At 42.7% G+C, this 21,885-nt stretch overlaps 1 protein-coding gene across 3 annotated transcripts in view; it reads right to left on the reverse strand.

Annotated features, from left to right (window-relative positions):
* The window catches only part of LIN9 (lin-9 DREAM MuvB core complex component), a 72,773-nt gene that overhangs the window by 21,325 nt on the left and 29,563 nt on the right, over nucleotides 1-21,885 (reverse strand). For all 3 annotated transcript variants that reach the window (XR_007773754.1, XM_050948558.1, XM_050948556.1), the window contains 7 exons: nucleotides 20,640-20,744; nucleotides 19,351-19,484; nucleotides 15,600-15,725; nucleotides 5,533-5,690; nucleotides 4,133-4,266; nucleotides 2,143-2,262; nucleotides 1,862-1,963 (listed from right to left, as the gene is read on the reverse strand). Coding sequence is in view for 2 of the 3 variants with exons in the window: in XM_050948558.1 (XP_050804515.1) it covers nucleotides 1,862-1,963; nucleotides 2,143-2,262; nucleotides 4,133-4,266; nucleotides 5,533-5,690; nucleotides 15,600-15,725; nucleotides 19,351-19,484; nucleotides 20,640-20,744 (879 nt within the window). In the remaining variant the exon portion in view is untranslated. The remainder of the gene's footprint in view (nucleotides 1-1,861; nucleotides 1,964-2,142; nucleotides 2,263-4,132; nucleotides 4,267-5,532; nucleotides 5,691-15,599; nucleotides 15,726-19,350; nucleotides 19,485-20,639; nucleotides 20,745-21,885) is intronic.

The following is a 21,885-nucleotide window of genomic DNA, read 5'->3' on the forward strand; positions in this document are numbered from 1 at the left end:
ATTTTTGGCCATTATGTTTCCCTTAATCTAGTGGTTCTCAAATGGGGATCTGTAGCCCCATAGGGGTCCATGATCTCTTTCAAGGGGGCCACGGGGCTCCGTGGCTGAAACCTAGAACCCGAGACCAGCACCCCCACAAGTCTGAAGTCTGAAGCTCAGGCTGAAGCCCTGATCCCCGGAGCCCCCTGCAGGGCTGAAGCTGGGAGGCGGGGGGCTGAGTCCTGGAGCCCTGAGCCCTGGTGCTCCCTGTGGGGCAGAAGCCCTGAGCACCCATGGGCAGAGTTGGGGACATGAAGGGCGTTGCCCCTCCCCACACCAAACTGCAGTGCAAGAGTAGGATAGTCCCGGGGGCAGCACCACACTTCCCCCCAACACCTTCTTTCCCTGCCTCTTGGCCAGGTCAGAGTCAGGAAGCTGGAGCCGGGCAGCGAGTGCGGGGAGCTGCTACTCTGGCTGGTGTCATGGAGCAGGACAGGCACCTGCAGCATTCCTTTGTCTCCTGTTGGTGCCCCGGGTTGAAGCTGCTCCTCAGCTCCCAACCCCGCTTTCTCACACAGCTGTTAAGTGCCGCCTGGTCTGGGGTATCCAGCTCCGTGGCTGGCAGAGCCCTCGGGAACAGGGACTGCAGGGGAGCCCTCCTAGCACACAGACTCTAGCTACTCCCCTCCCTGAGTTGTTTTCAAACTTTTTGAGCTAAGCCCCCCACTTTGAGTTGTAAGTTTTGGTTCCCCTCCTTCCTCCCCCCCCCCCCCCCCCACAGGCTGAGTGACCTGCTGAAGTGAGCCGGGGGTGGAGGTGCTGCTCCCTCCCTGGACCCCGCCATGCGGAGCTGGCTTGAGCCCTGCTGGCCCCTGCTCCCCCAAAATAGATGTCAAACTATGCCTATGCCCAAGGCCCCATCCCTGCTGGGCCCTGGAGTTTTTAATAGCAGGTTTGGGGGGTAGGGGTGTCTCAGAAAGAAAAAGGTTGAGAACCCCTGCCTTAATCAATCAGTTTTATTAAGCTCTCTGACAAGCAATATTTACTGCAAGTAGTATGCACCATAAGTTGAATGGCCAAAACAGAAATATATTTTATATGAACTGAAGATAAAATTCAGTTCTTTAATCAGTTATGTAATCTTTAAGAACATTGTCAGAATATCCTGCACTTCTTATTCGAGAATAGCCTGTTTTGATTCTACTTCATGCTAGTTTTTGCAAAAATTATAATGGAATTTAACGTCTTTCATTATAAAGTTGACCTTACTAATAATATTGTTTTGTTATCTACAAAAACAACTTGCTTAGATTAGTTTCTGTGCTTCCTGGATCTCCACTTCCCAATATTACATTTTCATACTTTGCTGAACACATTCTCAGAATAAGCTAAACTATTATCTTCAAACACATAAGAGGAGGATAAAGATAGATTTGGAACACCAGAATTTACATCTTGAGGGATAGGAAGTGTTTTGTTTAGACATATCTTTTTCAACTCCCTTTGATTTTGGGACTGCAGAGTTGCCTCTCTTGTTCTCAAAGTGAGCAGGACATCCTACTAGTTGTCCTGGCTTAGTGGATGGGATGTGTCGAACACTTTTTAAAAAAAAAGGGTATATTAATACCATGCAATGTGAAAATTAAAATCTTAAAAAGCAGTAACTGACAAAACAGTACATACAAAAAAGTTCTACATAAAGGAAAAAAACCATCAACATGTCAAAACAAAGATTATGATTAATAATTCATGACAAGTTCCTTTTTGATATTAGCAAGGCTCTTATGAAAATATCTAGTGTGAGTTAACCACACGAGAGTTCAACAATAGATATAAAAAGGCCATTGCACATACAATTAAAAGAAGAACAGTTAACACTCACCACTTGGATAAGAAATTCTACTGGAAAACCACCTAGTGTTTCGCTATCTGAGCCTGAAATTTTGTTTTTCCAAGAGGATTGTCCTAATAAAGGATCACTGTCCTATACAAAGAAAGAAAGTTGCATTTAACAACTTATTTCTAGAAAGATTTAAAAAAACAAACAATTTATCTTGTTAAATATCCTCAGGTAATTTATTTCAATAATACACTGAATTACTATATTAATGTTTCATATATTGAATTATTAAGCAATGACATTTTCTGGTACATACTACTTACTGTAATTGGAGACTGGAGAGAAGGTGTGTAGTGTAATCGAGGAGGGGTCATGAAGAATCTAGAAGGCCGTTGTTTTTGTCCAAAAGCAGTAATTGGCATAGTTTCATGAGGCTCATTGCTCTGTTAAGACAGAAAAAGGAAGAAACAACTATTCCAGGGTGACTTTAAAGAGACTAAAAGTTTTACATACTTCTTGAACACCACAAACCCATGGATTTATATTTTAGGCTAAAACGTGTTAAAAGGGTTGGTAGGCTAGCATTAACGTAATATACTGCTTTAGAAAGATCAAGCTTAAGATACTCCCTTCCCTCAATCCTTTGCTTCCAGGCTACAGTGGATGGAGAACATCACATAGATAACCTTTCCTTCCCAATAAAAGGTGATATGTGGCACTGCATCAGGGAATGCAATAATATTTTGAAAGGATGCTCCACTTTCCTCATTGAAGCAGTCGTAGATCAACACTGACAACAAGCAGGAAGATGCTCAAGACTGCCAGAACAGAACCTGATCTGTTAAAAACCTACAGTTGCATTTGACACTTTAGAAGATACAAAAGAAAACATGGTCCCTATTCTAAATATCTTACAATCTAGTCTAGACCAACTCATAAGGCAGGAGAATTCCTTTAATTGCAGGTACACCAGTCAGGTATGATAAGATAACCTCTGAATTACATTTCAGGCCAAGGCACTTTTACTGTGACAAAAGGATCTGAAACAAGAGCAAAACAGCTTATAACACTTGGTCCCAGTCATCAGAGGCATTTCCAGTTTTCAGCAAGTTGGGAGAGGACAGGAAAGGACAGGACAGAGCCTTCCCACTGTGTAGCTTTTCCTGAATACCCCCTAGGATGTCTGCCAGAATCCCATGGAAGAACTCCCTTTGAGGTTTTATTGTAACCATGGGCGATGGGTGAAACCCCCCTTCAGGGAGGCTAGCCCTGGCCCCACCCCTTCCACCCCAGGCCCCACCCCTCACCCGCTGGAGCCCAGAGGTCCACCCCCTCTGTGTGGCTGGAGGTGCCCCAGCTGAACTGCTGAGCCCAACCCCCGGGCCTACCCAAGCACTGGCCCGAGCCCCAAGCTCCAGGAAGATGGGGTGAGGAGGGATGCAGTGGGCACCCTTGTGGGGGAAGGAAGTGGAGGGATGTGGTGGGTGGCAGGGGGGTGAGGTGGAGGAGGGATGTGTTGAGTCTGGGGGGTTTCACGGGGGAGGACAGTGGAGGAAAGGAGTGACTCACAAGGCAGCGGCGATTAGTGGGGGCTTCAAGGAAAAGGCAGAGCAGGGAGGGGAAGAGAGGGAGCACAGGTGGGGCCACCGTGGCCCAGGTGTCCGGCAATGGGGTCCACGGCGGCTGCATCAGGAGAGGCTTAGCCTCCCCGTGCCTATTATACCCGCCGCTCATGACTGTAACCCTTATTTTACTTCATACTGAGCTTGGCATAACACAGTTCCCAAATGTGATCACCTGATTCATGGTCATATGACTACAGTATGTTCAGACCGGAATGCCTGGTCTTAAAAGACCTAAGGACTGTAACAGGTACACTGGGGTGCAAGCATCTGCCCCAAGGCCCAGTGCCCTATTACAATGGAGTATGAGGAAGTTTAAAGAAAAACTGTTGACCTTCAATGAAGGTCAAGGTTTAAGCCTTTACACACAACTGTCTCAACCTGAAGGTTTGTGCACATCTCCCTGGGCAAGGACAGCCATAAGACAGACAGCAGGAGAATGGGGAACCTGAAATTATATCTGTGCAACTCTTAATAAAGATATTAAAATAGCAGGAATTTATTTACAAAAAGATACTTTAATGGTCATTTTCTATGCTTTTGATTTGTCTTTTTTCTGCTTTATGGCCAATAGCATCTGGATTTTACTCCTGCACCATCTTTTGCTTAATTTAAATATACACATTGGCATATTTTGGAAAAAATCATTTTATATTCCAGCTAGTTTCACAAATGGGTAAATAATACTTACAAGGACTTCATAATCTGGGACTGTATGTGTTCCAAGCCCTGCCCTGTCAAAAGTTACTCTGTAAGTAGCATTAAGTGTGTCTACAGCATCTATCTGTCCAGTGAACAGTCCATCATGGACACCACGCAACCGTGCTATGAAAGGAAACACAAATATAAAAAATATTTATTTGAGGAAGATAGATGTTACGAAGTCTTTTGCAAGTAAGCACTGGAAATATACAAAATACCTTGGATGGCATATTCAATACAACACATACACATTAACGAAAAACACTGTAAACTCAGAAAAAGAACTCATATAATAGAAATACTGTCAAGCTTTAATCATAATTTATCTTTACAGGTCAAATGTAATATATAAAAAACACAATAATCACCACAGGAATCAATTTGAAAAGAAATTTTGCTTCATAACCAGTACCATCTACTACTCTGATTTTATGGAAAAAATGGATTTCTAAAAGTTTTAGAACACTAATTCTGCCCCTTTGCTCACTACCACTGATACAAATGTATTAAGAGAAAATTAAGAATTGTGTTAAGTTATTATGTAAGCACTAGGGAACAAACAGCTCCAGGATGGAGTTACAGGAGACTATGGAAATGGCTACTATGATGTTATTTTTGTTATTATTTATTATTTGTATTGCTATAGAGCCTAGGAGTCCTACTCCTGGACCAGGACCCCATTGTGCTAGGTGCTGTACAAACAAAGAACAAAAAGATGTTCCCTGCCCCAAGGAGCTTACAATTTAAGTGTAAGACAAGAGACAACAGATGGATACAAACAGAATGACCATGGAGTACAAGGAAACAATGAGACAATATTGGTCAGCATGATAGACCGTCTCTGCACACCAGCAGCCTAACCACTTTCAAATTTTTGTAGGTATCATGACAAAAAGAGTTTTGAAGAGGGATCTGAAGGTAGATAATGAAGTAGCTTTGTAGATGTTTATGCAAACGCCTCCCAGCGGTGTTATACTGGTTCTTGTGTGCCTGCTCTTCAACAAGAGTCAATGTTTGGATAACGACACCTAGTAATGGATTGTTTAAGATTTAATGTTTAAGGTCCAGATTAGGGACTGCAGAGATCTAGGTATTTAAACTGTTGTGTTTTTAGGATTTGATGAACTGTCTGGATTTTTAATAAATGAGATCACTTACAACTGACATAGTAGTAGTAATAAAATTATTAGTTATATGATGTTTAAATCTTCAAACCATGCTACTTCTTTAGAAACATTAACTAACCCTCAAAACTTCCTGCAGTGAATTAAGAAAGGTAAAAACATAAAATCTTCACTCAAAAAATGAAATAATTAACTTATCTGAGCTATGTGTTAGTGGGCAGTATTTACTGATATATTTGCAAAAATATTTGTTTTTAAAAATTACCTGTAACTTTTGTTCCTATAACAAGTGGTAATGGAATTTCATCTGGAAGATCTTTAAATTGTGAAATATCTGCAACTTTCCGCTGTTGTAAAAGTCGGATTTTCTGCCGTTTCTGTTTTAATGCTGACCTCTCCTCCTCAAAGAATGCAGAAGAACATCTATAATACAAATAGGTAAAACTATATATTTATAGATTCCAAGGCCAGATGGGACCATCGTGATCATCTAGTCTGACCTCCTGTATAAAATAGGCCCATAGAATTCTCTAATTAATTCTTAGAACATGTTTAGAGAAACATCCAATATTGATTTTAAAATTGCCATTAATGGAAAATACATCACAATCTTTGCTAAAAACTGTTCCCTCACAGTTAAATATTTACACCTTATTTCCAGTCTGAACTCATCTAGCTTTAACTTCCAGCCTTTGGAGTGTGTTATACTTTTCTCTGCTAGATGAAGAGACCATTAACAAATTTTTGTTCCCCATGTAGGTACTTATAGACAACTGTTATGCTCATACGAAGCGCACGATCTTTATAGAGGAAGGCAAATACGGAGCATTTATTGAAAATACAACAGTTAGCATATGCTTTTCACACACACACTCTCACTCGCTCTCTCTCTCTCTCTCCTGCCAGTGATGTTTACAGTTACCACTCTGTTGTGGCTTGAGTCAATCTAATGCCCAGTTAGATTGAGCACGAGTGTGGAGCTGGGCTCTTGTCGGTCGCTATTCGATGCTCCAAGGCTTTGCAGGACTGAACCCAGAGTTCCATGGCAAAACACCCCAGCTTTATAACTGTAAATTTCCATTTGAGTCCATGCTTTTTGAAATGTTATTTTGTAATTATTAGTCCTTAAGTGGTGTCATTATTTGATGGTTATTGTTGGGCTTTACATTTCTTATTTTTGTACTACAGCTCTTATCTGCTATTCTGTTACAAAAAAACAAACAAACAAAAAGAATCCAGAATCTTTCCATATTCTCCTGATTTTGACTGCCCTGCTGCAGCCATGACTTGGTCTTTATTTAAAAAACATTTTAAATTTTGTAAAGAATCAAGTTACCCCTTAAGGGTTAAATGCCAAATCCCAAAGCCAAACAACACTAATTACCCGTGTCTGGCAAAAAGATCTGTCAGTTTTGCAACTTTGAATTAAAGAGAGTCAAATGGATTTTTAGTGGCATTATTACAAAACAAAATCAATGTATCTTAAACTACAAAATGGGAGTTTTACAAACCAGATGTGTTGGTTTAGGTTCTAAGAACCTCACATATTTCCACAGACAGATAGATACGTACACATTTTCTTTTCCTTAATATTTCTTCTACACTGATCTGTTTTTACATATATTTTATTTCCTTTATACATTTGGGTCAGTTAAGTTCCAGTAGAATCCCCCTATGTTCTTAGCAAATTTGACTAAATTGTCCATAGTCAAATGATGTCAATTAGATAGTCTCTTTACCTGGATTATTTACAGACATTCTTTTGGAAAAGGGCCCATTTTTCCTTCAGAATGGCTGCAAAGAAACCAAGAATTCTCTCTCTCTTTAACATGGTCCTTCTTAACATTTTCGCAAAGTTTAAATGCTTAATTCTCTCCAGGCTCTGTAGAGTTAACTTTTCACTTTCTTTCCTTAAATTACTGGTTTATCTCCCAAAATGACACCTTTGTCAACTCAGATTTCATCATTTTAAGTATTGTCCCAGGGATTCATGCCTGCACTTACTGCTTTTCTTACTCCTGCCACTATGCCTGTAGGGCTTCCAACCTGTTTTTCAAGTTCTCGATCTGTTTTTTGCCTGGGCCCAATCCTGCTTTTTCCAATTAACCATTCCTTTCCACGGGCACAAGCTTTGTTCCACTACCAATTTTGCAAGGAAGGTGGGCTCCTTAACTAGCCCCCACCCTTCCTGGTCCCTTTCCTTAATCATTTCCTTTAAAATTGTGAAATTGCCACAATATCACTCACAAAAAATACTACACTGCCCCAACTCCTATATCCTTCAGAGTTTGGTTCAACAGAACAAGATCTGTATTTTATGTCGGGGCTTATGATTTTAACCCACTCTGAGCCAGAGGGAGAGACGCTAAGCTTCCCTCTGTATTGTTCAGCCTTCTTCCACCGAGGGTTCATACACCAAATATAAAAACCCCTCCCGGGGCAGAGCGAGAAACCCTAAGTTCTCCTCTTATGTTCAGTCATGCTACGGCCAAGGGTGTATGCACTTATAGTTTTCCCCGACAAACGGGTCGGAGCGAGGACTCTAATCCTCCGCCTCTTGCCTGGCACTTCTATGACCAGGGTTATATCCACCTTCAATTACTTCCCCCCAGCAGTCCGGGGTGGAGAGAGGGATGTTAAACCTCTCTCCTGTCTCTCAGCCCTGCTACGAACGAGGGTGTGTATACCTTTAATCATAACAAATTCTCAATTCATCAGATACCAAGAGTGAATACAATATTACTTTTTACTGCCCAGTCTCTCTATGTGCACACCTGAATGATCAATCACTTAGCAGTATTGTCAATAATTACCACATATTTACCATTCCCTCTTTCACAATTCTCCGCCAAAAATGTTATGCTCATACAAAGCACACGGGATCTTTATAGAGGAAGGCAAATACGCAGCATTTATTGAAAATACAAGAGTTAACATATGCTTTTCAGTCTCTCTCTCTCTCTCTCTCTCACACACACACACACACACACACACACACACACACTCCTGCCATTTGATGGTTATTGCCAGGCTTCCCATCGTTATCTTCTATTTGTCATTTTGCCTTCGGGGGTGCCTGCCTCACCTCTCAGGTTGTCAGTGTCAATGCTGCTAAGGTGTTTAGCATCAGATACCATGGATGTTTTCTGATTGTCTCTTGGTCTTTCCAAGTTTCTTACTTTTTCTTGATCATCTGGCCATTTGTGATGGCTTTCACACCATATCTTTTCCTGATGCATGCACTCCTCATTTACACAATCTCTTACAGAAACCGTCAAAGGTGTACAGACAGCAGTATTGTCTATTCAGCAGAATACATTGTAAATCAAGCCTTGCTAAATTTTATAACTAAAACAATTCACATTGGGGCTTCAGGCCCTCAACATTTCTCTCTCCTCATTAATAAAGATACAGTATAAGATTCTGTCTCTTACTTACTAAAACTTTAAAACAAATAAATGTATATTTAACTAGAGTGCCTAATTTGTAATAGGTATAGGAAACCATAGTAGACATTATAACTCATCCTAAAAAGAAGGGTGACCATAATTAGTCAGAAGGATTGTTCTGGTCTTATTTCTTTCTGCTATTCAAAAAGAGTGGCAGACAGGATGAAATCAAATCATACATTAATTCTTATGGGACATTATAAAATCCTGCTCCTACACTATAATCAATCACCTCATAACTTTATCTTTGTTAAGCTAAATAGATTGAGCTCCTTGAGTCTATCACTATAAGGCATGTTTTCTAATCCTCTAATCATTCTGGTGGCTCTTCTCTGAACCCTCTCCAATTTAATAACATCCTTCTTGAATAGTGGAAACCACAGCTGGACACTGGATTCCAGCAGCAGTTGCATCAGTACCAAATATAACAGTAAAATATAAAACGGTTACTCACCTTCTCATAACTGTTGTTCTTCAAGATGTGTTGTTCATGTCCATTCCAACCAGGTGTGTGCGTGCACATGTGCATGGCAGCTGGAAGATTTTTCCCCTAGAAGTATCTGTTGGGTCAGTCCAGGCACCTTCCTGGTGCTCAAAATAGAGCCTACCAAACCACCTCCCTCAGTTGTCAGACATGTGGGTATAGCCTGTTGAGATCTTTCAGGAAACGGCTGACCATACGGTTGGCAAAGACCGACTGGCCCTCTGCACCTGGATGGCAGCCAAGTGAACCCTTACTGATGACATGGACAGTCCTTGCTGCTTGAAGTGAAGAAGGTAGTCTAGTATGAGTGGCATAGAGGCGAGCGTCGGGGACGAAAAATGCTGTGTCAACCAGATTGAGAATCTCTTCCACTTGGCAAGGTAGGTAGCCCTGGTGGAGGGTTTTCTGCTGCCAAGGAGGACTTGTCTAACCAGGTCCAAGCAGGAGAGCTCCATGGGGTTCAACCATAGAGCTTCCACACTGTGAGGTGCAAAGATTTGAGGTCTGGGTGCTGGAGACAGCTGTGATACTGAGTTATTAAGTCCGGGAGGAGTGGCAAGGTGATTGGGGCTTCCGCAGATATTTCCAGGAGAGATGTTTACCAGTGTTGGTGGGGCCAGGCTAGAGCTATCAATATCACTGAAACCTCTTCCCTGTGTATCTTGAGGAGCACCTTGTGAACGAGAGGGATGGGCAGGGATGCATACAGGAGAAAGCCTCCTCCCATGGGAGGAGGAACGCATCCATGATGGAGCCTGGGCTGCGATTCAGGAAGCAGCAAAACTGCTGGCACTTCCTGTTGCGTCGTGTGGTGAACAGGTCTATCTGGGGAAAGCCCCACCATTTGAAGATTAAGTTTGCGATGTCTGGGCATAAGGAGCACTCTAGGCCAAGGAATGACCTGTTGAGACAGTCCGCCAACTCGTTCTGTACCCTGAGGAGGTGTGATGCTTGCAAGTGTATTGAATGCTCACAACATGGAATGCTCAAGTGTATTGAGTCCCACAACATGAGGGCTTCCTAACACAGGGGAGAGGAGAGTGCACCCTGTTTATTGATAGAGAACATTGCTGTGGTGTTGTCTGTTATGACTGATACACTCTCCCTGTCAAGTGGGCTCAGAAAGTCCGGCATGCCAGGCGCACCACTCTCAGCTTTCTGACATTGATGTGGAGAGCGAGTTCTGCCTGAGACCAGAGGCCTTGAGTCCTGAGGTCTCCCAGATGTGCCCCTCAGCCCCAGCATCCGTCACTAGCGAGAGGGATGGCTGAGGACTGGTGAAGAGGACCTCTGCACACACTACCTGTGGGTCAAGCCACCACTGGAGGGAGTCAAGGACTGGGCAAGGAAGAGTCATGACCCTGTCCAAACTGTCCTGAGCCAGCCAATATACTGAGGCTAGCCATGATTGGAGAGGCTAGAGTGTGAGTTTGGTGTGTTGCACCACATAGGTACAAGTGACCATGTGCCCTAGAAGTTTCATGAAATTCCTTGCTGTGGTGGTGGGAAGCTGCCCTGACACTTAGAAAGATGTCACCCAGGGCCCGAAACCTCACTTTCGGAAGGTATACCCTGGCCTGTGTTGAGTCCAACACTGCCCCTATGAACTCTATCCACTGAACCAGGGACAGAGTCGATTTCCTCAAGTTGAGGAGAAGGCCCTGTTCGTCAAACAACATTCTCATGAAGTTGACTAGTGCCTCCATTTGAGCCCTGGTGCGATTCTTGATCAGACAGTCATCGAGGTACAGGAACACCTGTACCTGGTGCCTGCGTAGAAATGTGGCTATGACTGCCATGCACTTGGTAAACACACGAGGTGCCACTGACAGGCCAAAAGGGAGGACTGTGAACTGCTAGTGGTTGTTGCTCACCACAGACCTGAGGTACTTTCTGTGGGATGGTGTAATTGCTATAGGAAAGTATGCATTCTTCAAGTCAAGGGCGGCATACCAATCCTCTGGATCCAAAGAAGGGATGATGGAGGCCAAGGAGACCATGTGGAAATTGAGTTTCTTCATGAACCTGTTGAGCTCTCACAGGTCTACGATGGGCCTTTGGCTTTCGGTATTAGGAAATACCAGGAATAGAAGCCCTTGCCCTTCAGCTTCTGAGGAACCTCTTCCACTGCCTGCAGCCACAGGAACGAGTGCACCTCCTATATAAGGAGTTGCTTGTGAGAAGGTTCCCTGACGAGGGATGGGGAAGGGTGGGAGGGCAGAGAATTGGAGGGAGTATCCCCCTATCATTTGGAACACCCAGCGGTCCAATGTGATACGGGCCTACGCAGGGTAGAAAGGGGATAGTCAGGATAAGACGGTAAGGCGGGTTGGATCCAGTCCAAGTGCTGGTGTGTCGTCCTCATTTGCACCTTCAAAATGCCTGCTTCTGGCCAGATGAAGGTTTGGACGGGCCAGAGCCCTGGCCTGAGGACAGGTGTGGTCTTTTTCTGCCACTCCTGTTTCTTCTCCATGAGCAATCCTGCCTCTTCTGCAGTTGGTAGAACCGTCGAGGAGGTTGCGGCCTAAAATGCCTCCGCTATGTGGCAGGGGTGTGGAGGCCCAGCAATATGAGGGTGGCTCTCGAGTCTTTTAGGCTATGTAGCCTTTCATCCATCTTTCTGGAGAACAGAGTCAAACCCTCAAAAGAAGAGATCTTGAATGGTCTGCTGGACCTCATGTGGCAGACTTGGAGCCAGGAACCCTGTCTCATGGCAACCCCGGTAGCCATCACGTGAATAGCTGCATCAGCCCCGTCCAGGGTGGCCTGCAGTGAAGCTTGGGAGATGAACCTGCCCTCCTCAACCAGAGCCGAGAATTCAGCGTGGGAGTCCTGCGGCAGCAGCTCTGCGAACTTAGCCATTGCCCCACATGTATTGTAGCAGTACCTGCTGACAATGGCCTGTTGGTTAGAAATGCGGAGTTGCAAGCCGCTAGTGGAGTAGACATTTTTCCCTAAAAGGTCAAGTTGTTTCGCCGATTCTTTGGGGAGGAATCTTGGTAGCCCTAGCATTCATGTTGGTTAGGAGAGTCCACAACCAGGGAATCTGGTGGAGGATAGGTATACAAGTGCTCACAGCCCCTGGACAGCACAAAATAGCATCTTTTATTGTGCTTAGCCACAGGGAGCAACAAAGCTGGGATCTGCCCCAAGGTTTTTGTGGTGTCGGCAATGGTCTTTATGAGGGGTAGGACAATAAGCGCAGGTCTGGAGGGGGCGAGAATATCCACCTTTGGATCTGTGTCCTCCACTACTTCCTCCGCCTAAATGCCAAGGCTTTGGGCAACCCTCCTCAGCAATTGCTGAAGGACTCTGTTGTCCTCCAGGGCTGGGGCTAACAAACTGCCCGCCAATGCCTCATCTGGAGAGGAAGAGTAAGATACCTCCGCAAGGAGTGGCTGCTCTCTTCCCTCCATGCTCAAGGGGTTCCATGGTATTGGGAGATCCTGGGCTGGAGCTGACGTGAACGGTGCTATACTCTCGGTGCCAAGGTTGTCGAAGGCAAAACCAATGATGTCAAGGCTGCTCTTGGTGCCAAGTCTTTCGCGCTGATACCGCAGGGGATGAGATGGTGGCATCAGGGAGAAATGGATCTACCCCCAATCCTGCCAATGCCAATGGTGCCGGAAGTGATATGAAAGTGGCTCAGGCCATTGATGCCACCCTGGAATGTAACCCTTGGCTCCGCCCTTGGGCTTGGTGAAAAGTCCAGGGAGTTCAAAAGGGCAACTGTACTGGGGGCTGCCACTATGTGCCACAGTGCCAAGTAAGGTTGCAGGTCTCATGATGACCTGGAACGCCTGCTTCTGCTCCTATGAGATCGCTAGGAGTCCGACTCCGACGTCTCCAAACAGGAGGATCATGGAGGAGTAGTACTTCAAGGTGCCGAGAGTCTGCGCCAAGGGCTTGGGGACTGACAAGGCTGCTGACACTGTTCTGGCACTGGGGAGCAGTGCCCCTGGGATGAGATGCCGGGACATCATTGCGGGTTTTCCCCTTGATAGTGCCGGGGGAGCGATCAGTGTCAGTGACCTACTCCATCTAGGCAGGGAGAACGGTGCTATGAGCTTGAGCAGGTCCCAGGCTGCCTTGAACATCTCTTGGGTAGATGAGAGGTGTAGTTGTCAGCTTGGCCGCGGTGAGCAAGAAAGGTCTGGACTCAACCGCCTTTCCATGCGGGCAGGAGTCGACTGTCTCTGGCAGTGGGGCCGAAGTAGTGAGGCCTGACTTGGGTCTCACATGGCCAGCTCCTTGGGTCTAGCTGGGGTGGGGGGAAGAGAGAAGACGACCCCTCTCCAGCCTCCAGTTTTGCGGCACTGGCAATTGAGACTGGTGCCTGCCTGTGGCATGTGAGGCGTGAGTGGAGCCATGATGGTGCTGAGAGTCCTTGTCTTTATTTGGTACCGATCCCTGTGCCAATGGTGCCAGGGCACTGTGTACTGAGGAGCTAAGTGGTGCCAGGTCCGCCGATCCGGGGTCAGACTGGGGTCAGAGTACTGCTTCCATTAATAGGATCTTCAAGCGCTGATCTCTATCTTTCAGTGTCCTAGGGCGAAACTCCCTGTAGATCCTACAGCGATCCTTTTGAAGGATCCATGAAGTGTGAGGCTTGCTTCTGGGCATACACTTGCCGCAGACTTCACAGGCTTTAAAGCCAGGAAACCGCAGCATGCCCTAGCACCAGGATAGTGCTGGAGGGGAACACTCCCCCTCCCCTCCACACACCCCCAAAGGAAACGTAAGAACTAAGTAAAGTACCTACTAACTACTTAATGCTAACAACAAAAACTGATTAACTATATGACTGCTAAATGTGCTTGTCAGGACAAGAGCAAGGGGAAGTTCTAGCTAACCGTCACTGGTGGTAAGTAGGAACTGTGGGTGGTGGGTCGGTAGGGCCCAATATTGAGTGCCAGGAAGGCGCCATTCCAGGGGGTGTGTGGACTGACCTGACGGATGCTGCTAGGGGAAAATTCTAGTGGCTGCTGTGCACACACAGGCGTACACACCTGATTGGAATTGACAAGAACAAGCACTCGAAGAACCACCTCTGTTTTCCTATTCAAGATTCCCATGTTTATGCATCCAAGGATCACATTAGCCCTTGTGGACACAGGATCGCACTGAGGAGTCATGTTTACTCGATTACCCTCTGCAGCGCCCAAATCTTTTAGAGTTACTACTTTCCAGGATAGAGTCCCCAATGTGTAAGTATGACCTGCATTCTTTGTTCCTAGATGTATACAGTTAGCCATAACATGTTATCTGCTTGCATTTAGCTTACCAAGTGATCCAGATTGCACCGTATCAGTTATTTATCACTCTCCCAATTTTTTTGTCATCTGCAAACTTCATCAGTGATGACTTTATGTTTTCTTTCAGGTCATTGATAAAAATCGTAAATAGCATAGGGCCAAGCACAGATACTTCTGGGACCCCACTAGAAACACACCTGCTCAATGATGATTTTCCATTTTTCCATGTTTGAGATCTAACAGGTAGCCAGCATTTAACTGTTATTATAGTTTTTTAATCAAATGTTATGCAGTACCAGATCAAAAACCTTACGGAAATCTAAGAAGATTATGTCAATACTATTATCTTTAGTGACCACACTTGCAATCTTACCAAAAAAAGATATCAAGTTAGTTTGACAAGACCTATTTTCCATAAACCCATGTTGATTGGCATTTATATTACCCTCCTTTAATTTCTGAGTAATCAAATCCCACATGAGCTACTCTATTATTTTACCCAGGAGCTAAGTCAGACTGATAGGCTGATAATTACTCAGGTCATCCTGTTTAGCCTTTTTAAATATTGGTACAATGTAAGATTTCTTCCAGTCTTCTGGAACTTCCCCAGTATTATAAAACTTACTGAAAATCATTAATGGCCCAATGAGTTCCACAGCCAGTTCTTTTAAAAAACTCTTGGATGCAAGTTATTTGGATCTTCTGATTTAAAAATGTCTAACTTCAGTGGCTGCTGTTTAACATCTTAGTTAAACTCAAAACTGAAAATACACATATATGGAGAGATTAAAAAAGTTATGCTGTAGAAAACAGCCTGGGCTCCATTACCAGATAACACTGGAACATGAGAGATAATTATTCCACTATTTTTTTCATCCTGTTTTGGAAGGGCCCAATGATCTGTAGGTTTGGCAGCATTGTATGGGCTGGCCATACTCAAATAACTTACTTGGAATTTAAAAAAATACAATTCCTATATCCATTTCATACATACAAAGGTAAAGGTATGTTGCTTTACTCTCAATAATACCTATATTCAAAAGAGATGCAACCACATTTTAGTAAGATGATCCAGAAACAATTAAGAAAAAATATTAATACTCAGGAAAATGAATTAAAGGTAAAATAATATATATATTTTTACCTTCGTGGTTTTCCCATTAATCGTCTGATTTTTCCCCATTCCACTCTTGTTAATTTTCGGGTTTTCAGGTTTGGAAAAGATTCTTTCAGGCATACACAGAAATCATTATCTCCCTCAAATAATGGTCTGTTAAAACACAAGTGACACTCTGTTAATTACAAACCTGTTAGCTACATCCGGAAAATGTCTGTCATGAGGAGCAAAGAAATCTCCATCCTCACAAGAAGAAATGTGTGGAACAAAGTTACTGAAAATGTTAGTGTTCCTTGCAGAGCAATTTATACTTTATCAACTTGAAATTAAGTCAATTAAAAAAAAAGTGTACAAAAAAGTTTTAGGAGTTACATTTGCACTTGAATCCTCCTACCAATATATATGGGTTACAATGAATCACATTTTCTCTCTTTTTAAAATGTTTTTCTCCCTTGTTGCTGTGTGGAAAAACCCACAGAAATAGAGGCCCTGAATGTCCATTGTGACCCATGCACATGGATTGCTAAATCTGGGTGGACCCCCACTGAAGTCAGTGAGACTCCATACAAGTGCAGCAGTCCACCTGCACAAATCACAGTAAAGGAGTGAGAGTTTAGAGGAAAATGAGTGACTTACACAAAAGAAGTATGAAAATGTCTATGCACAAGGTGCTGTTATATGCAATAAGTAAATAAACTGAGAAAGAAAAATATATTTTCTATTCCAATCCCTTTCAAATATAGCATGGATTCTCAATTTGGGGTCACAAACAGGTCCAAAAGGGCTGAGACTACCCTGCTTTTTTCTATGGTTAGAAGGAAAGGGTTATCTATTGTAATGGAAGGTCATGGATGGTATGAAAAAACTGAGAACCACTGAGTTATTGTAATCTCATGTGTTTCTTGTATCAATAAAAAGTAAAAATTTTCAAACAGAAATACGATTTTTAAATTGATGTAATTGGATTAAAATATTTTACAATGGTTAGAGTAAAATAACTAACAATGGTTGTATACTGAGTAATGTATTGGTACTTGATGAAGACACTTGTGCAATTTCTAATTCTTGCTTCATATAAAATATTTATATTAGTATTTATTATATAAAAGAAAGGTCTAGATACCATTCATAAGATAATAGCTCATTCTAGACAGTTTGTTAGAAGATAAGTTGTTTCTAAATAAACTACAGTTGAGGCACTAATAAATGTATAGGATGGTCATATATATTATTAGTATTTATTTCAAATGGTGACAAATTTACTTTGATAATCACCATTTTAAGAGCTAGGAGATTTTGGGAATTATCTACTACATACCTCACATTTCAGTTAACTAACGGACTGAACAATGATATACATTATTATTACTAGTATAAGCTAAAAAGTTCTTCAAGGGACATTATCAAAGATGGTGGAATACAAATGTTACTTATGCAAAAATATAACAGTACTTTGTTCCCAGTATTCCAGTAATATATTTAACAAGACCATTTGTTGGAAAAACAAAACAAAACAAAACAACACAACAACAACCCTGTATGCTGTGAATTTAAAGCAAATTAAATACGTGTAATTTTTATACCTATGACAGGCATATACATAATTCTTTTTCTCTGCTGTGCCTGGCTGCTGAGTTCAGAGAATATTGTCTCAACAATCCTGACAGAAGCTATTCTGATTGAACACTGGAATACATTTATGTATCCTGAACAAATGCTAAGGAAAAATATTGGTTAATGACGATGTGGTCTTTTAAAATAAAAAGTGGCAAAGTATTGTTCTGGCTAGTTTTCCAATGGTGGGTTGCTGGTTTCACTGCCGGGTCACACCAGTTTTTGAACAACACTCTAAGCTGCTACTGACCAATTTTCCAATGGTCTTGCATTTAGATTTGAACGGTTACAAACCTGTGATGGGATATACAAACCACACAGCAGGCAAGAAGGGTTAAAGAGCAGCTTTGGGCTCACACAGCTCTGCCCTACTGTCCTTGCAAGGTATGCCAATCTTGGAGAAGACCTGAATTTCTCCCTTTTCAATTCAGAAGGCCCAGCCTGGGGCAGTGGACAGACCTGTAATCCTCAGTTCCAATGACAGAGAACCAAGCTATACTGACTGTGAACTCAGAAAAGCAGGATAGACAGCTGGAAGATCCTGCTGGGGCACAGAAGCTGGAGGAGCTCTTTACTTCTGTTAATTTATTTTCTCTTCCATTGTTACCTTGACGACTGAGACTAGGGGGTTGTGAATATGAGCCCTCTGAGAAGAAGGTGGCCACATTGTAGGAAGCAGCTTAGGGAAGAAACAAGAGATCTGATGAAACAGACCATAACTGCTTGCAACCACTTGCCACAAGGCTCATTCAGCTGGAACCTAGGGTAGAGGGAAGGACTGGATTCCCCTACAGCCTCACCATTAGGACTAGCCAGAAGACCTAGGTACAAGGGCATCACAAGGCAAGAGGGTACCAGTATCAGACTTTGGCAGCAGGACTACAATTAATGCTGCTCCTAGCCACAAAATGCCCCCCAGCTGGTAAGTCACCTTGCCACAAGTGATGGAGAACGTAGGTATCTCTGCAGCCCTGCTAAAGGGTGTGACATTAAAAAAAAAGATCCCTTAACCTCTTTAACAAGTTTGAGGTCTAGAAGCCAGTCAGATCTGAACCCATTTCCAGAGGGACAACTGCAGTTGTTGCAGCAGACAGCACAGCCGCACTGGCAGATGCAAGTGGTCCTTATCTGGCAGAGATTGATGCAGAAGGCGCAGATACAACAACCCCCCAACATGACAGGGGCTCTTTCGACTGTGCATATGGAGAGGTGGGGACTGTGGGCCTGCAAGCAAAGCCAGGCTAAATTGCAGGTGAATGGAATGGAAGTGGTGGAGATGTTGGACTTGAGGTGTAACCAGGATCAGGAATTAGGTCCTGCAGCAGAGACAGACTCTGGGTAATCTAATGAGTGCATTTACTGTAGTAGGCTTATTGATTGGCTACACTGCCTGATTGGCTGAAAGGGTGAGCAGATCCGCTCTTGAGCAGAGGTAGAGCAGTTCAGCATCTATTCAAAGGATTTAACCACAGCTGCAATAGTCCCTGCCTGGACCCAGCTCTACTCCTGTGTTGCCTCACTCCAGGTAACCTGATTCTAACTGTGGGCTTCAAGTCCTGCCTCTGGCCCTGACCTGAACCTCTGATATCTGGCTTCTGACTCCAGCTCTGACCCTGCACTCTGATGTCTGGTTATCAGCTCCTTCTCCAACTATTATACTTGACTCCTGCTCTGACCACTAGGCATGACTGCCCACATCCTGGTCACTGACAGCCAGACTTTGCTCTGCAACCAGCTGATTGGCTCAGAGAAAGTCCCCAGAGAATTATTTTTTTTTCCACATTGTGTCCATGGGTATGTGATGTTTACTCCATCCAGCAGGTTGAGCTGACAGTAGATATCTACTGGTAGGACTGACCCCAAGACTTGCTTATCCACTCATCCTATGCCAGGATGGGGAATCCTTCATAGAAGTGTTGGGCTGATCACTTGTGGGAAGGAACTTTGGAGACCCAGGGTAAAGCTGACTTGGGACCGATAAAACTGGTAGAGCTTGGTGAAAAAGAGGATCCCAGTGAAGAGAACTCCAGCCACTCAGCATCCTCTTCACATTCTTGGGCAATCAGGGACACACAGGCTGCCCCACTGTGAGAAAGTATCAATTCCAGGGAGTAACTTCAGTTTCTACACTAATAAATAAAAATAAGAAAGAAAGAGTACGCACTTATCTATATTTGAGTAGAACCATTCATATATGCACCATTTGTGTGCTTTGGGAAGTTTGAGTAGATTACGTAACCGTAATCCAATCTTCTGTGATGCTTTCTTGTCTGGCGTTGGCATTGTTGCAGTAAACTTCTAAGCAATAAAATAAAGGAGAGGTTACTAGCAGCTGAACTTCCAAAGTGAAAATGAAAGCATTTGCAGCATTAAATGTGCTAAACAGTACAATGAATCGAACAAACAGGAGCCTTCTCAAATTCTTCAATTGTTTATTAAATATTCAGAATTCTTTAACTAGATAAGCAAAGTTCATTTTCTTGATAAAAATGAATACATTAGCAACTGAAATGTTTTAATTCAAATGTATTGTTTCATGGTTTCTTTAATTTTTATTACAAAGATAATACTAATATAAAATGGCAAAGATTATAACTATATAATAAAACACATAACAGATGCCAAGAGCTAGCAGAGATCATGCCCCAAACTATTAGCTGGTCAGAGTCTCTACATTAGGCGTTTTTGTGAAAATTTCCCACCAGCAGTTCAGCTCCAGTGGTGGTGGCACTCATATAGACAGGACTCCAGGTAACCTCTGATGTTTTAAGGTTAATCTAACTTTTCTCCATGCATGGCTATATGAACAAGATGGTTCACTCAAACTGAACCAGAAATGTTAATGAAATAAGCATACTATAGAGAAGGCCTCCTTTAGCACAGTTTCTGAATAAGTTTTTAATAACTGATAACCATGCTTGGTATGGACACAAATCATGTTAGGTTGTGTCTGAAAACTGTTTTACAAGCTATAGTAAGGACAAGATGTTAGGCCCTATCTACACTACAAGAACTATGTTTCAACAGGCAGTTACAGTGGCAACATAAGGTGCCTGCAGCTCCTGGTGGTATTTTTTTTTTTAACCTCATGGCAGCTCCTACATTGCTGGGTCCATTTAGTCAGTGTTCTCCACTCTGCCTGATACAGTAAAGAGTGCTAATAGGATGACTGTTCCAATAGTTCTGCCTGTGCTTAGGTGGAGCATCAGTCAGCATTTTCCCCGACAGACTCAATGGTACAGGATCAGCATAAACAGAGCTGTGTCAGTGAGGGACCTACTTGTGGGGAGGAAAAGGGATGTATTAATCTATTTTGAGCCACAGCCTTTACCTAAGAATAGGTCCCCCCACCCAAAATTCATAAACTTATGATGTAAATTGAGAAGAAAACACAATTTATTTTAAAGGCTTGCTTTTCTTTCTGGTAATTGTCTCAGCATAACACATACATACCTGTGGAACCATTGCAATCTTCTGATTTCTTTTGGGGGACCTTGTATTTAACTGTCTGTCTTCTTCTTCACAAAAGAGACGACTCCGTTTTGAATTTCTGAAGGGCTATATATATCAAAATTAGCAAGCAATTATATGAAAAAGCTCATTTCTTCCTTTGATATACAGAACCCATAATAACACAAATATAATCTATTTTTCTTTGCTATCTAGATACCTTGGACACTTTAAGTGCCTCATAACACAGTTATGGTCAAAGATCCATTCATTTAATTATTTCTTTGTTTATAAAACGTCTTTTAAACAGCTTGCCCTTGTCTTAAAAATAAAAAGGAAGGGCTTTCAAACAATCTATTTATTGATTTTGATAAATTCTCATTAAAAAGCCAAGCTGGATAGAACAGTTATTTACAGAAATAAATGCATCTACTAGTATTTTTAACATGTGCTGCTGCCCAGCACTGTAATGGATGTGTCTGTGTGTAATGGACATTACTGTATGTAATGTCATCCATAATGGTGTCACACAGTAGATTATTACAAAACACTTCATGATGTTGTTTCAAGGATCACCTGTGTATCAAAATATTTTGATAATTTTTAAAACTCCTACCATAAAAACTTCCCTCACACCCCAAAATGCTAAGAAACTGAGGAAATTGAACCATCATACACAATATTCAAATTATGTAAAGATCTAACATAAGAGAGGACGGAATTTCAAATTTAAGGCTGTTCAATGCTAACTGTAACCCTTTACTGTGCTAAGATACTACAGTTGCAATAAAATTAGTGGAGGTTGCTGAAAAAAAGTAGAAAATCATATATTGCAAATTTGTGGCATGAAGTTTTCAAACACTTAAATTTTAGTTATTTCTTAACAAAATTTCTTCATGTGTCAAAGAAAATTGTCCTAATTGAAGACTGAATGACAAATTGCAGCTCACTCTTGCACGGGAGTGATGAGTGCAAACAGCTTCCTTCTCACACACCTGATGACCCAATACAGGAGCTAGTCCCTAAACTCTGCCTAGCACAGGGACTTAACTCGGCTAGCTTCTCCTAGAATTCAAACTACTTACAGAGGAAGAGATTGAGCTGGATTCAGATGTCACTGATTTCCTTGGTTTTCTGACACCCTGTGCCAGATAAAGAGAGAGAGGCAGAAACTCGAGGGCCAGTGGCAGAAAACAAAGGTTAATATAGACCAGATGAAACAACAAATTCCTTCAAGTTTTATAGGGTT

This window comes from Gopherus flavomarginatus, chromosome 4, assembly GCF_025201925.1.
Source record: "Gopherus flavomarginatus isolate rGopFla2 chromosome 4, rGopFla2.mat.asm, whole genome shotgun sequence".
Taxonomy (NCBI): Eukaryota; Metazoa; Chordata; order Testudines; family Testudinidae; genus Gopherus; species Gopherus flavomarginatus.